Genomic DNA, 15,734 nt, shown 5'->3' with positions numbered 1-15,734 from the left:
TGTTCGACCTGTGTGATGGTTAGAGCTTTATAATTCAGGTTATCATCTCGAGACTTTCCACCACCAAACCTACATGTTCCGGCAAAATAGTTTTGATGTAGTTTTGAGGTGCTACTCACTTGAATAGTATGGTGTTGACACCTTCTACAAAAGGTTCTAATGTAGTTTTGAGGTGCCACGCACTTGAATAGTATGGTGTCGACACCATCTACAAAAGGTTCTAATGTTGTTTTGCCTTCTCTACAGAGCCGTTGCACCGATGCTACAAACCGCACTCTTTTCCCAAAGGAAGGCTCAAAAGGTTCATCCTTCCGGTTCGATTTTTCCTGCGACTTGGATCGACGAAATCCATTTCATGGAGCCTCTATTTTCTGGGTGAATGGTTCATGGACCCTGTTAAGAACCCCATCTTCTGTCTCAAGTGGCCATGGTATCTCCCCTCTTCTCAAAAACCCAACCAGGATAATAAAGACCCTAATGTATGCGAACCCAGAACGCCGTTCCTCTTCAAACCCATGCAATTCATTGGAAGTATGGCCGTTAACCTTTTGAATTCCTCTTTGAAATCGCCCATTATAGCACAGAACCATGCACTATTCAATGGGTTTTTACGACAAAAGGGAAGAGAGGAGAAGAACGGGTTGTCTGCCGAAGGACAGGGAGAGGCAGAGCTGAGGGCCTTGGCAATGGCATTGGCAAGAGGAAAGGAGGCCACTGTCATAGAGTTTTACTCGCCCAAGTGTAGGCTCTGCCACTCTCTGTTGAATTTGGTATTGGAAATGGAGAATAGGAATGGAGACTGGCTCTCCATTGTTATGGCTGATGCTGAGAATGAGAAATGGCTTCCTGAGGTCTCTCTCTTAAAAACAGAATTTGAGCAAAACCCATATCTTCCCCTCTCTCTGTCAAGCATTTATTCTTTTATTCTCATTGTTCTGATTATTTTTTATTTTTATTTGATTTGAAAAACTCATCTTCTTTCTTGATTCCCTTTTTTTTTTTTTTTTTTTTCTGAGTGGCTAAGAGTGTTATGGAACTATTTTCTGAAGTAAAAACTGGTACCTTAGAGTGGGAAGTGAAACCGCATCTCTGAAATATTTAGCTTAGCATTGGTTGTCTGCCAGCAACTAATCATACTTTCTTTCAAACTAATTTAGGGCAAAAAATTGTACTTTACTCGCCCATTGAGTCAGTTGCTCATTTATCAAGTTCATTAGCTCATTCATAATGGTTTATTCTGCTATCCTCAACTTTGTTTGTGATCCATATTTCGTGCTGCCCCTTCATCATCAATATGAAGGTGGTGTGTGTATATATTGTTGAACATTTACAAAACTGTGGGTTGATGGCTTGAAAGTTGGGTGGTTTGCAAGTTTACTTATTATGATTGATGAGCTTCATGTGTTCATTATGGATTGTTATGAGGCTTTGTTATAGCATGCTACGTTTTCCTCTTACGAAATTATGGAGTGGGGTTATGTGGTTTCCAATGATTATTTTGTGAGGGACGATAGCGATAAGGAAGGTAACAAATCGGATGGGTTACATCTTCCTTATCACAATAGTAGATGTTGATGGTAAGTCTGCAGAGGCATGGTATGGGTAGTTTCTTAGTTGAAACTTTGTTTCATGTTTACAAATTGAGGACCCTAGCGTGGCAGTTGGTGGTTATACATCTGGATTAACCACACTCATTCGATCCTTATAGATAACAATTTTTGGAGTACAGGGTTTCCAATTGTCTATCTCTTAAATGTGTGGATAGGCTAGGTAGACAATGGATCATTTTGTGATTTCTAGGAGGATCTGTGTCATTATCGGGTTTGATTTGGTGAGAGTGAGAATGGTAGTTGTCCTTATGAGAGGTGGTGACCTCCCTTTCTTTAGGGAAGCTAATTAGCTTTGAAGGAATGATGTTTTCTTTTTGAAATTGTTAACTGTTGTATTAAAGAAGGAAAAAAGTATACATCGTATCTACGAGAACACCCACAAGCACGGGCTTCTCGTCAAAAAATGGGCTAGACCAAAAGGCCCTATACAAAAAATGAGTGGGTCTTATAAAAATGCCCAATAATGAAGGTGTACATGAGGAGCACGTGTTCCAAAAAGAGGTCCTGACCACTATGAACCAAAAAGAGGAACCTCAAGGAATATCCGAGTCCTCAGTCGTTTGAAGTTCTAGGACTTGAGTCACCGCTCCTTCCTTCTCGAGACGGTTTGCCAGGTCGCTTGATTTCCTCCAGGTATGCCTCCATAAGACGGCCGTACCCCTGCAAATGTGCCAAATCTCATCATAAATCGGAGCAAGGTACCAATGGGGAACAGATTTCCCTGAAGCCCTGGTGATGACATTTTGGGCATCTCCTTCCACTATTAAAGGTAGGCCCCAAACAGGGTTAAAAGTTTGAGGCCCGTTAGGAGAGCTAAGGATTCTACCGATTGGGAGTCAAAATGACGGAGAGGCTCTGAGAAGGTGGCCAAGATGTTGCCTCCGTGATTACAGAAGGCACCTCCAACACCGGCTGGGCCAGGGTTTCCCAATGAACACCCATCGAAATTTAGTTTAACAAGACAAAACAGGGGTGGAGACCAGTTATTTGCATGCCCAATGCTCCAATCCTTGGTGTGTGGAGGTTAAGGAGGTTTTCCCAATCTTGTAGGAAGGTTGCTGCTGAAATGCCTTTAAAGGCTTTGTGATTTGAAGCCCAGAAAATGACTTGGGCTGTGATCTTGTTGAAGAGTGCTGCAGGTTCACATTTGACACCATGGAAAATCCTTGCTTTTCTCTCTAGGCATATGACCCAAATAGTAGCAGCCATGGAAGCTTTCCATAATAGCTTGCCTGCTTTTGGCCAAGTGTGAGTCTAAAGACATAGAGAGGAGTGCCTTAAAGGACTCCGTTATGACCCAAGAGAGTCCAAAGAGGCGAAGGATGCGGCTCCAAAGGTTGAATGCCAGGCTACAGTCAATGAAGAGGTGCGAGTTGCTCTCTTCTTCACACAGCCACATCATGCATCTATTCGGGATGGGAATGCCTCTTCGTTTTAGTTGATCGATAATTAGTGCCTTCTCGGAGAATGCTAACCAATTGAAAGCACGTACTTTAGGTGGGGCTATTGCGTACCACACCTTGTTTACCACCGGAGTGGGATTGTGAGGGTAGCTGGGTGGTTGCAGCAGGTTTTTGTAGAAAGAAGCCACAGAGAAGACGCCAGAGGGTGAGGAGGTCCACACTATCCTATCTGTGCCATTGAGAGCCAGAAAGGTAGAGTGTGGCAATGAAGACAAGGAAAGAAATTCATACTCCTCGCTATGGGTTCCAGACCCTTCTACTGCCCAAGAGGGGCATCTCTTACTCGATGGAAGCAATAGGATTTGTAGCCAAAGAGAAGAGGGCCAGGAATGAGTCCCTTAGAGGAGTGTGGCCCACCCATAAATCTGACCAGAATCTTATTCTGTCTCCTCTCCGAGGGTGAAAGTCAATATTTTGTTTGAAAAGAGAGAAGGGAGACATCATGGATTTCCATGCCTCGGAAGTCTTAGAAGGACGATTCCCAGTGTATCAAAAAGTGTTAGGCGGCACCTAGGCGGTCGGGGGGTCCAAGCTGCTCAGCGCCTAGGTGGGTGCCCAAAACCTGGGTGGCCTAGTAGAAATTTTTTTATTTTTGGGGTTTTTCTCTCTTTAAATGAGGCTCTAATGAGTTTTAGGTTTCAAAGGAACCTAAAATCTACAATTTTCTCCTTTAGTATTAAAAAAATGACCCAAAAATATCTTCAACGAGGGGCATTTCACCCTCTGGGCCGACGGCTTGGTGGGTTTCCGGGCACTCAGGGATATTTGCTTTTTTTGGGCGCCTAGGCTTGGGCGATGCGCCCAGGCCCCTAGAACCGCCTAGGCACTGGGCGGTCTGCTTTTTGAAACACTGAGCATTCCCTTTGGACGTCCATTGGGTAGCGTGGATTCTATATTTACTGCGGATGACTTGGGTCCACAGCAGGTTATTGTGGTTGACATACTTTGTCCCAAGATATTGGAACTTTTTGTACTTAATGTTCCCTGACCAGAGGAAGCTCCTCATGTGCTGCTCTAGGCGCTTAGAAATAGCTATTGGCATGTGGAAAAGGGACATGAGGTAGGCAGGGGTGTTGGCTAGGGTCGCCTTAATAAGGGTTGACCTGCAAGCAAAAGAGAGATATCGCCCTTTCCATCCTTCTAGCGGGCGGTCCACGTTATCAACAACATGTGACCACTGCCTTTTTTGAGGTTTGCCCAAAACCTAAAGGCATACCTACGTAATTGGTTGGGAGGTCTTCCACCTTGCAATCCCAATCTAGAATTAAAGCTCTAGTTTCAGCAAGGGTTAAGGCCACCCCAATCATGGTGGATTTCTCCATGTTAACTCTGAAACCAATGGCATATTCGAAACATCTGAAGAAAGAGACAAAGGGTTGCAATCTCCTTGGGGATAGTATCGATGAAGACGAGTGTATCGTCTGCATACTGAAGGTGGGTTATGGTCGGATCTCTAGGAAAACTTTTAAAGCCTGAAAGAAGTTCAGCTTGGTAGAGTCATGAAATTGATTGGCTAAAAACTTTGGCTGAGATTGCAAAGAGGAAGAGGGACGGGGGTCTCCTTGCCGGAGGTCCCTTGTAGACGGGAAGAAGCCTTTCGGTGAGCCATTAATGAGCACCGAGAAGGAAGGATGAGAGTAGCAAGCCCTTATCCATTTGCGCCATTTCACCCCGAAGCCCATTCTGGTCATAGTTTCTTCCAAAATAGACCAATCAACATGGTCATAGGCTTTCTCCCAATCTATCTTGAATATAAGGCTTAGTTTGTTTAAAAGATGCCTAGAGTGGATGCATTCATGTGCAACTAGAATCCCATCTAGTATTTGCCTGTCTTTAAAGAAAGCGCTCTAAGATGGGGAGATCACAAACGGGAGCACTTCTTTAAGTCTAGAGGTTAGGACTTTTGAAAGTATCTTGTAGGTGGAATTGACCAGACTAATGAGCCGAAAGTCTTTGAGTTCCTCGGCACCCTCAATCTTGGGGACTAAAGCAATGAAGGTAGCATTCATTGCTTTATGCAAAATGCCCTATGTTCCAAAAGGTGTGGAATGGGGTTACTGGGAAGCCGTCCAGGCATGGGGCTTTGTCTTTGCCCAGGGCTGATACTGCTGCAATGATCTCAGCTTCAGGGAAAGGACGCTCTAACCACTGGACCCAATTTGGCGAAATGTGGTTAAACTATAGGTCGCCCATCCTGGGTCCTGGGGTTGAAAGGTGCCGAATAAAGGTTCAGGAAGTAGGAGAGGATTGCTGCTTCAATCTCGGATGGTTGGTCCAAGATGGTATTGTCCTCTTTGACTATGGCTATTGAATTGCCCCTTCTCCTACAATTTGCTATGTGATATAAGAAGCCCATATTGTTGTCCCCAAGGTTTAACCATTTTACTCTTGATCTTTGATGCCAATGGATCTCTTCTTTCTTGAGGGTGGAGAGGTATTCCTGTTTGTGGTGGGATCTCAGGTTGGCTTCCGAGGTCGAGAGGGGACGTGATTCCTCCAGAAGGTTGAGATTCTAGATAGAGGCTAGGAGGGTTGATTTCTGATGTGAAAAGTTTCCAGGGACGGTTCTACTCCAGGTTCTTAGGGAAGCCTTAAGTAGTTGGATCTTTGTTTGCAGGATGTACCCAACCTTACTCGAGACAAGGGGGGAGTAGGATGCCCACCACTGTGGATAAGAGAGGACAAGGATGATTCTTCCAACCAAGACAGTTCGAAGTGAAAAGGTTTAGGTCCTCTTGAGATGGCGAGTGTATTCAGGAGGATAGGCAGTGGTCGGAAGTAGGTTTAGGTAAAGCCATGGATTGGGATCCAGGGAAGTCATCGTCCCATTTCAGAGATAAGAACCTATCGTCCCATTTCAGAGATAAGAACCTATCTAGTTTAGAGAGGGTGGGGTTAGAAGCATGGTCGACCAAGTAAAGAGGTTACCCTGAAGAGGAATATCCAGTAGCTCGATACATGAGATAAAATCCAAGAAATCCAACATCCCTTGCGAAATGTTGGAGTTCGAGTTTCTTTCAAATGACCATCTCGTAATGTTGAAATCCCCCCAAGGCACCAAGAGGGGTGGGGTTGGCTACTCGATCAAGTTCGTTCTAAAGCAGGGACTGTTCGTTCTAGAGTTCGGGCCATAGATGGCCGTAAACTTCCAAAGTTATCCGTCCGTTGTTCTGGACAGGACGACAATTACTGAAAATTCCCCCAGGAAGGAGGAGACCAAAGAATGTTCACCTGGGTTCCATACAACCTAGATGCTCTCAGATGCCTCTTTGGCAGGCATGGAGACCCATTGGCTAGGCTTGCATCCCCAGACCCGATGAATGAGTTGCAAAGTTGGGTTGGGCTGCTTTGTCTCAGTGAGGGCTAGGATAGAGGGATTATGCTTCGCACACAGGTCCCTTACCGCATTTCTTTTGCGGTCCTGACCCAATCCCCTCACGTTCCATGATACTTCATCAGGAACTGGGAGGTTGAGAAGATGTACTAGCCTAGGGGATCTTCTTAGAGAAGGCTCTGAGAAGCTAGGTTGTACTACAAGCGCCATGGAAAGTCCCATGGGAGCTTGTTTAACATAGTTGACATTGAAATAGAGGTTCAAAACCTCTCTCTGTCCTTTTGATTCTCACCTGCAATCTACTTTGGGCATCCACCTCAAAGAAACAATGAAGTGGGCCTTCAGGTCCATGGTGGGGAAATCCCATGACTTTAAGAAGTTCCTTGAAGTCTGCCTGGCCTCGATCAATGCGGTCGACGAAAGCGGAGTCCACTAAAGAAGCCGTTGGAGGGGACAAGGACGAACTGCCCGTTTAGTAGAGGGAGGGGTCAGGGCCAGCAGATGTAGATGTTGACGTAAGGGGTTCCTCGAACGGGTTATTGGGGTAAAGGTCATTGGGGAGAGGTGGGTAAAAGTCAAAAAGAGGGGAAGAAGAGGAGGTTGGGGGAGAGGGGGAATAGGGGGGACAAAGGTTTCAGAGGGGTAAAAAGAGTGGGTCTAAAGAGAGGAGAGAGGCTGAAGCCTCCAGAGAAGAAAGGGTTGGGTCTAGTAGGGGAGGGGAAGAGACGGGCGAGGGAAGAGAGGTTGAGAAAGTATTGAGGGAGTGGGGAGAGTGTAGCAGAGGGTAGGGCGAGGGGGGAAATGTCCAAGTGAGTCAAGGCGGGTGGGGGGTTAGTGGTCAGAAGGGTAAGAGGCAAGTTGTAGAAAGGGTTGGGCCGAGGAGGAAAGGAGGCAGGAAGGAACGGCGGGGGTGGGGGGGGCAGGTAGGCCAGAGTCAAAAGAGAATCTGGGTGGGCTGCTGGGGAAGGTAGAAAGACAGGGATTTGTACTGTCAATGGGGATCAGGCTGGGGGTGTAAGGAAGGTAAGGGGCCAATAAGGAGGTTAGGAGTTCCGGGTTAGGGGTTTTGGGATCAACAGATTCCATCTATAGGATACCTGCGGGGAAGGAAGGCCACTCCATGGGGATGTTAAGCACAAACTGGGACGCAGTTTGTTCCTCTGGAGGTTTGAAAACCGGTGGTTGGTGCGGCGCTATGAGTTCGAAGAAAGAAGTGGTGGTTGGGGGTTGGATTCAGGCGAAACTTGGGTTTCTTCCAAGGGGTGGGATAGAGTGAAATAGGGAGAGGATGGGAGAGAGAGAGGGGGTTGAAAATTAGGCTGCTGAGGAGAGTCCGTAGGGGTAGAGGAGGCAAGCGGTGGTGCAGGTGGCTGATGTCTGAGGGGCTGAGGGGGTGACAACAGCTGTTAAGGAGACTGGGGGGCATTGTCAAATTGGGCGAGAGAGGGTAAAGGAGAGGTTGAGGATCCTGGAGCAGAGGATTGGAGGGCAAAGAGGGTTGCTCAAAGGGTTGAGAAGAAGGGCCAGTCAAGGGAAGGGGAGAGGTGGGCAAAGGCGAGGAAGGAGGGGCCGTGGGAATCTCTAGGGCTGAGGGAGGGGAGGCGGACAAACATTGCCAAAGGGATTAGTGGAGTAGGTGGGATGGGCGGGAAAGAGGATTCTCTCGAGGAGGCAAGGCGAGGGTTGACAGGTGTCGAGCAGGAGGGAGGTGAGGAGGTCGGCGTCGGGGCTAACTTCTCAGTGTGGTTGGTAAAGGGTTGGCCCGGTATTGGTCCCAAACCTGATGAACCAGAGCTAGAGGGAGGGACGTATGGGGCAAGGTTTGGGTCAGAAGCCTGAGGGGGGGACAAATAAATTAAATGGGGGGGGGGGGGGGGTGGTGTGTTCAGAGGGACTTGGCATCGAAAAGTGGGGGAGCGTCTGGGAGGGCTGCGGGTTGACGTCATCAACCCAAATTTCCTTGCCACAACGCTGTAGGGAAGAACCACCTGGCGAAGGCTGTGGGACACTTGGCTCTGAAGGCGAACCGTCACACCCTAAGGTTTGCGACGTAGGCTGGGTGACATGGCCAGGGGAGGAACGGATGGGTGCAAACCTTTTTGCCAGTCATGGATCTCGAGGTTTGAGATTATGGGCGGGTGGTTGTTGACTTGCAGGGGTCCTCGATTCCCGAGTGAAAGGTGGCCGAGGTCCTCTCGGCTGGTGGCACCGTCGGGGACGGTGGTGCTTTCTTGACACCTTCCAGTCTGAGGGTTCGAGATTGTGAGAAAGGCCTCTGTTCTACTGTGGAAAGGAAAACGGGGAGGGGGGAGAGGCCAAGGTCCAAGAAATCTCTAGGCGAAAAAAGAGCTCCTCCTCTTCGAGCTCAGAGAGGGGTCCAAGACTTCAAGGAGAAAACACATAGAGCCCAAAGGGAGGAATTCCAACGATTTCCAGTGAATCTCAACCAAGGTGCAGGCTTCAGTTATCTTCTTAAAGATGGTGGGCGACCATGCCTGCAGGCGTAGGTGTGAGGCAGTTACCCAGACCTTGTGCTTCTTAAATGCCTCTCCATTCGGGGACCATTTATGGAGTTTCAGACAAGCCCCTTTGAATTTAAGCGCATCAGCTGAGTTTAGAGCCCTCGAGGCACTCCCCTCTGAAGTCAAAGAGGATAGCCCCGGAGGGTAGCCTACGACAACTCAAATCAGGTCGATTCCACAAGCGCTGCCTCCATCTTTCAATAGATCTGAAGTCGTCCCTTTTAGGCTGGAAGAAACCCACCAGGAACGACAGGAGTTTTGATTTGAGCGAGGTGGACACATCTACCGGCATGGAAACGATAAGAGGAAGATGAGGCGAACGAGGCCAAGGGGGAGGTGGAGGCAGCAAGATCGGTTCCGAAGAGGTCGAAGGAGGATTCTGGGTGGACAACTTAGAAGTTTGGACAGTAGGTGAGGAAGGGACCACTTGAGCAAAAGAGGGCTGGGTGGTCTCACTGCTCTTAGCGGGGGGTGGGGACGAACGGGAGGAGAAGAGGGGGCAGAGGAGTGGGCATACAAATTGTAGATACCGTTCCAGTTCTTTGGGGGGCGCCACCTCTGCTAGTGGCTCTGTGGGGCGGCCACCTCGCTGAAGCGGTTTCTAGAGATTTTTCTTTCTTTGGCAAAATATAAATAATGTGCTTGGGATGCCTGTACGAACTGTGGAGGTGCTTCAGAAAATTGAAATCTTGTTCAGTGGTCTTTTGGTGCGAAAGGGTGAATATATAATATTTATTAGACATAATCATTCAGATATTCTCAAAGAAGGATTCGGACCTCATGATCTATCTTATCGTGAAGGAATTCAAAGCAGTTGGCTTGAATGACTTGATCAACAAGGATAATATAGTGAATTACTAATGATCTGTTAAGCCCCAAGATGTAGCCCTGGTATTTGTTCAAGCAAGCCACCACCACCACAAGGGATTCTAAATCCAAAATTCAATTGCATTTCCATTTGGGAACTGGTCCTTATGGGTGTAGGAATCATCTATTGGAACTGGCACAAGATATTGCGACTCTGTTGACTAGGTTACTTATTGGGTTTGAGTTGACCTGGGATGAGTTTATAAACTTTGATTAGGTGGAATGCAGCGATTAGGCAAATTCCTGAGGGACTGCAACTTGATGGATGCATTTCTTGAATTTACGGACTCATGAAGCCATGTTTGTGAGAGATGTCAGTGAAGTTGTTTCCTTGCCTAGAGATGCAGTGATTAGAGGGACCTTGCTTTGAGTGATAATCTCGCCCCATTCCCTTAATTTTTATAGTTGCATTCGTCCCCAATTGATTGCACTTTTGATGCTATTTGATATCTTGCTGAATACCAATTTTATGGAATTTTAGTGACAATTAGAAATCAAAAGCTGTGTGTGTGTGTGTGCATGCGCATGTCTGTATGCATGTGTGCTTGCTTTTGCTTATATACATACCTAGACGTATGATATCTCTGCTATGGTTTCAGCAATATCAAAAAATTATTTGCTCCCGCGTGGGCATTTCCTCCTTTCACACCCTTGGATAAAACTCTACCTAGGAGTGTATTTACATGTCCTCAAATTTTAGGGATGTAACCTCCCCAACCTAGCAACCAACCTCAGAAAAAAAAATCGAAAAAATAAAGAAGAAGAAGAGGAGGATCATACGCACTTTGTCTTTTGCCTGAGGGAGTAAGTATGCAGGATGCTTCCGCAGGAGCATGCCATACTGCTCTTCAGCAATGGTATCTGTCTGGACTCTTTTCTTGCGCTTGGAACTGATATCAGCTTTATTCTACATGACATTTATTTTGGATAAATGTGGGGGAATCCTATGTCTTTTTATTTATTTATAATGTTAACATTAAATTGCGAGCGAAGAAAGAAGAGTACAAAAGACCTTGGTGATCCACAGAAAAGGATGCTCAAGGGAAGGCAAAATAAGAGGCAGGATCGCGTCCTTTTTTAGGAGGTTACAACTGGGTAGCAACCTAATAAAATAGGTTGGTCCGAAGAACAAAAAAGAACAGCCCAAAAAAGTTAAAAACCCAAAAATCAGTTTGCCGCCATCGTAGCTGCTTCTTTGGCGAGCATATCAGCTTCCTAGTTTCTCCAAGTATGCATACACATGACGGACATATTCCTGGAAAGGTGATGAATCTCGGCAAACACTTGCGCTAGGAACCAAGGGGGGTGAGCAAGAAAGTCTCTGAGCCCAAGAAATGGTGTCCTTGGAGTCACCTTCCACCACTAGAGAGTGTAGGTGGAAGGGTTGTATGAGTTTTAGGCCTTCCAAAAGCACGAGGGCTTCGGCTTCCATAGAGTTGGTATGGCCTATACGTTTGGAAACTGTGGCTGGTGTAGAACCTAGGTGGTCTCGAATTTGTATCGCGTTTTGGATTGCGTCCTTCTCTAGGTGGTCTCTAATCGTGGTCCCACCCAATTTGTATTTAAATGTGCTTCATATCAAGCACACGGCCATGGCATTATGTAAACCACCACTGACCCATCATAGGATTTCTCTGCACAGTTTTGGATTGTAATTGTTCTGACTGAATTCATATATGACACGTAGAAACAATTTAGGCTCTATGGGCTGCTTGTCCCACTTCTCATGGGTATTTTTATAATGTAAACCACCATAGACCCAAAGCTATCATAGAATTTCTGTTCACAGTTTTGGATTGTAATTGTCTTGACTGAATTCGTATATGAAGTTACAGAAACAATTTAGGCTATGTGGACTGCCTTTATTTTAAGCCGTGAATCAAACTTTTGAATGGTGAAATTGCTAATCTTTCCACCACATGCTTCTAAAGATTCTGTTTTGCCTGGTGGGGGCATGAGTTTAGAGTCGAACATCATCCAACATCGTAAAAAAATTCAGTTTGTTTACAAAAGAAAAGAGAGCACTTTCTTTTGATCCTAGCACACTTCATATCTTTGATCTTCATGTTTATTTTGTATGCAACTTCACTTTACTAGATTGCTTCACGCTTGCTCAGATTGCCTCGAAGTTTGGACATATCTTTAGCATTGTTTCTGGTAATTTCTTGTGTCATTGACTTTTCTTGAAGCAATTGTAGGATGATGCCTAAAATGATGCAGTTGAAAAAGAGTGATATGTTGATCTCTCTTATAAGCATTGTTCGCAAAATTGCCCGATCTAACCACTAACCTGCCGGTTAGATTAGAACCGGCCAGTGGCCGGTTCTGGTTTTGGGCGGTTAGGGTGATCAACCGGTATTTAAAAAGTAAAAAAATAAAAAAAATGTATATAAATTCCCAAAAATAAGGAATTTGATTTGTAATGTATTTTAAATATTCTTTACATTATGGTAACGATTAAAAATTGTTTTGGTCATTAATACTCACTTTTATATTTTCCCATCTGTTTTAGAAAATTTTAAAAATAGCCCTTGGAAAATATAAAATGGGTTAAAATCCATTTTTTTCATTAATTTTCAACTTCATTTGAATGTGTTGTGTTTTAATCATTCTTTATATGCTTTTCATATTTTAGTAGATTTTTTTTTGTATTTTTTCTATTTTTTTCAACTCTTTTTTTACCGCCCGGGACTTGTCCGGTTAGAGCGGTTGAATCGGCAGGTTTACTGGTTAGGCCAGTTAAACCACTTCCAGGCCCATGTCCGGTTAACCGTTTCGGTTCGATTTTGCGAACACTGCTTATAAGTGTTGTTATTTAAAGGTCCTATCTTTTCCAAACTGCATCTCCTTGACCTGGATGTAAAGTTTGTTAGTTAAAGGTCCTATCTTTTCCAAACTGCATCTCCTTGACCTGGATGTAAGTTTTAAAGAGTTTTCCCAACTTAACACATATTTCTATATGTTGTACAAACATTTGACATGGATAATGTGTCTTCAAACCCTTGTGGTTCCTATATATAAAACTTATTTGGATGTGCATTTAGCAATTGCATTCTCCTTATTTGGTTTTAATATCTAGTATAAATGTCTGCTAATGCTGAGATCTGTGTGATGATGTTAGGTTTTTCTTATATTTTAAAATTTAGAAGCTTTGTGTGGTCAAGGAAACGGGTTTGTGTCAAGATGGTAGAGGCTAGGTTTTCATACTCTAACATCTCAAGTTCCATTCCTATGTGTAACCTTGTCAAGAAAAAAGCTTTGTGTGGTCAACTTGACTAAATCATTGAACTAGTAAAGTGGCTCTATAACATTCTAGAATGCCATTTGATTTAATTGCTGTTTGTACCAACCATACTTTTCTATCCTTGGCAGAAGATTCAGTTTTCATAGTATCAATTTTCTTTGGAGATTACGTTTTTCTTTGATAAGAGAACCTCAATGTCTATTTCTGATCTTTTTGGAATATGCATTTTTGTAGCATGGAAGCATAGAAAATCTGAATTTGCAGCATTGGGCCCGGTCCCAAGTTGGCTCTGCACATAAGAACAAAGTAAAGTAAAGACTAACAAATACTTAAGATGTGGCTAGGTCTCACATTTGCTTGATTACTCGCAAGGGGTCAAACCAAGTTGGCATTTGGGTACAGCCAATTGGGCTCGACAACTTTGAGGAAAATTTACAAAAGACTAACCAGATTTAAAAACACGAAATCAGTGGTCAACTCTGTCCGTGCCAAAACCGAGCTGACTTGCAGAGTTGAACAGTCAGCTCATAAAAAGTTGGGGGGATTTCTTAGTTTGTTTTGTGAAGAGACCAAAAAAGGATTGATCTCGATGATGGGGTTTGAACCCCGCTCGTTGCCAAGTAAAAAACCACAGTGCTACCACCTCAACTGTTATTAGATAACAAAGTACCAAAGAAGCATATATATTTGTACATGTAGACACAGAGACAGCCAACCCCAATTAGTTGGGGAAAGGCTCTGACGATGGATGATGATGTAGGCACAGAGATGCACAAAGACACCGTTGACACACACAAACTCGAGCATACTGGAGTTTTTTATTTATAAACTCAGCAAGTGGTGGAGTTGACTAAGCTAGTTTTTCCCAGTTGAAGTTGATTTTTTATTCATTTATGCTGACAAATGCTGAAGATGTCGTTGAGTCTTTGATGCTCACTTAAGTACTTGCAAGCAGTCCATCCGAGTCGGCAACGACATATCCACATCCAGATTCTTCCTTTCAGGAAATTTTAAATGTTGATCAAAGCATTCACATTCTTCGCAATGCTTTGTACGATAACATTGGATTTTCCAGGAACATGCTGATCCTTGTTCTTCTCGTGATGTTAGTCTGTATATACATCCCTATTACATGTGGTATTGAGACATTTGGATATGACTTAGGTTGGTTGTATCCCATGTCTCATGGTTTTTGTGGCTTTTGAAGGGAAATGATGCCCCATTCTACCGTAAAAAGAGAAAAAAAAAAGAAAAGAAAGAAAAAATGATTCCTGGTTCCATCATCAACGCAATGTGTCTGAATACCATAAACCTCCCGGGAGTTTTGTCAATGCATATGCATCCACCATGAAAGAGCACTCAAAAGAAAACTTTTATTCCTTCTTCTGAAATATATGGGTTTGTTCTGATTGCTTAATAATACATCTCTTTATATATATTTTCTGATTGTTGTTTGATATGCTAACGAGCCTAAAGAAACATATGTTTTGGTATTTGATCTATGAGGTTTTCGTTTTTGTTGCTGAACACACTTGGCAAGATGATTGTTTTGCATAACACACTTGATGAGAGAGAGAGAGAGAGAGAGAGAGAGAGGTGACATTTATTTATCTGATGTATCTATTTGATCTGATCTTATGGTTTATTTGAGCGAGAGAGAGGTGACATTTATTTATCTATTTTATCTATTTGATCTGATCTTATGGTTTCTTTGGCTTTGAGGTCCTGGTTCTTATATGATTTCCTACTTGTTACAACTTGTGCAGCTTCTTCATTTTGATATCAAGTATGTTCCTTGCTTTGTCCTCCTGGACAAGTATGGCACGGCCATAGCAAAGACTGGCGTTCCCACAAGTCGACTGCATGTTGTTGCTGGCTTTTCTCACCTTCTTCGAATAAAATGCCCCCCCACCAAAAATGTGCCTTGACTTATATCCAACTTTGATATTTTTGTTTAACGAATTCATTTTTAGTGAGATATAGGGATGTGGACCAGTGTTGTTATTCATGATCTTCACCAGCACATTTACATTGCAAGTTCTTGTTTATGTGTTCGATCGGACTGAATGCAGTCCACATTGGGAATCGCCAATCATACCGGGATATGGTCGGCGCCGGTTCACTGCTAGCCACTTGTTGGGGTACCAGTTGGTCCCCCGCTAAAAACCTCTTTTTTTTGTCTTTATTTATTTATTTATTTTTCTAGGTATATTCCAATGTCTTAAGCCCCTTTACATTTTTTTCATTTTATATTAATTTTTTAATTTATTTTTATATTTTTGAATATTTTCCTGAAATGACGTTCCTACCAGCCGACGTGGAATCGGTGGTGATCCACTCCGTTGATTTGTTTTTTAAACAGTACTTCCACCAAGTTCAACCAATGGCTCTTATGGCTAGTATTTTATTTTTCAATATAATAAAATTTTGCTGTTAGTATCTTCATTACTTTCTCTTTTGGGCTTGAATGAGCACACGCACATACTATATGTGTATGCCAGGACGTGTTCAAAGCACATGTTAATATGCTGGTATAATGGAAAATAAAATTTTGATTACTTGAATAATTTTTTTTTATCTAAATTAACATTATATTAAATATACGCTAAGATAATTATAGGCAAGCAATTTTTCTCTTTAGAAGGAACACTATTAACATTTAGATATAAAAGTTCAAACATCATGCTTTTCTCG

At 43.8% G+C, this 15,734-nt stretch overlaps 1 protein-coding gene across 1 annotated transcript; it reads left to right on the top strand.

The window, feature by feature from the left end:
- The first annotated feature begins 58 nt into the window (after nucleotides 1–58).
- Nucleotides 59–15,077, top strand: LOC18438295 (Thioredoxin superfamily protein). Its single transcript, XM_011626680.3, has 2 exons — nucleotides 59–851; nucleotides 14,807–15,077. The coding sequence occupies exons 1-2, from the start codon at nucleotides 387–389 to the stop codon at nucleotides 14,966–14,968; spliced, it is 627 nt and encodes a 208-aa protein (XP_011624982.1). The 5' UTR covers nucleotides 59–386; the 3' UTR covers nucleotides 14,969–15,077.
- The last annotated feature ends 657 nt before the right edge of the window (nucleotides 15,078–15,734 follow it).

The sequence above is a fragment of the Amborella trichopoda genome, chromosome 13, assembly GCF_054954075.1.
Source record: "Amborella trichopoda isolate Santa Cruz 75 chromosome 13, AtrichopodaSantaCruz75HAP2 v2.0, whole genome shotgun sequence".
NCBI classification, from domain to species: Eukaryota; Viridiplantae; Streptophyta; class Magnoliopsida; order Amborellales; family Amborellaceae; genus Amborella; species Amborella trichopoda.
Note: the sequence above shows the minus strand (reverse complement) of the source record. Positions and strands in the feature narration are given on the sequence as shown.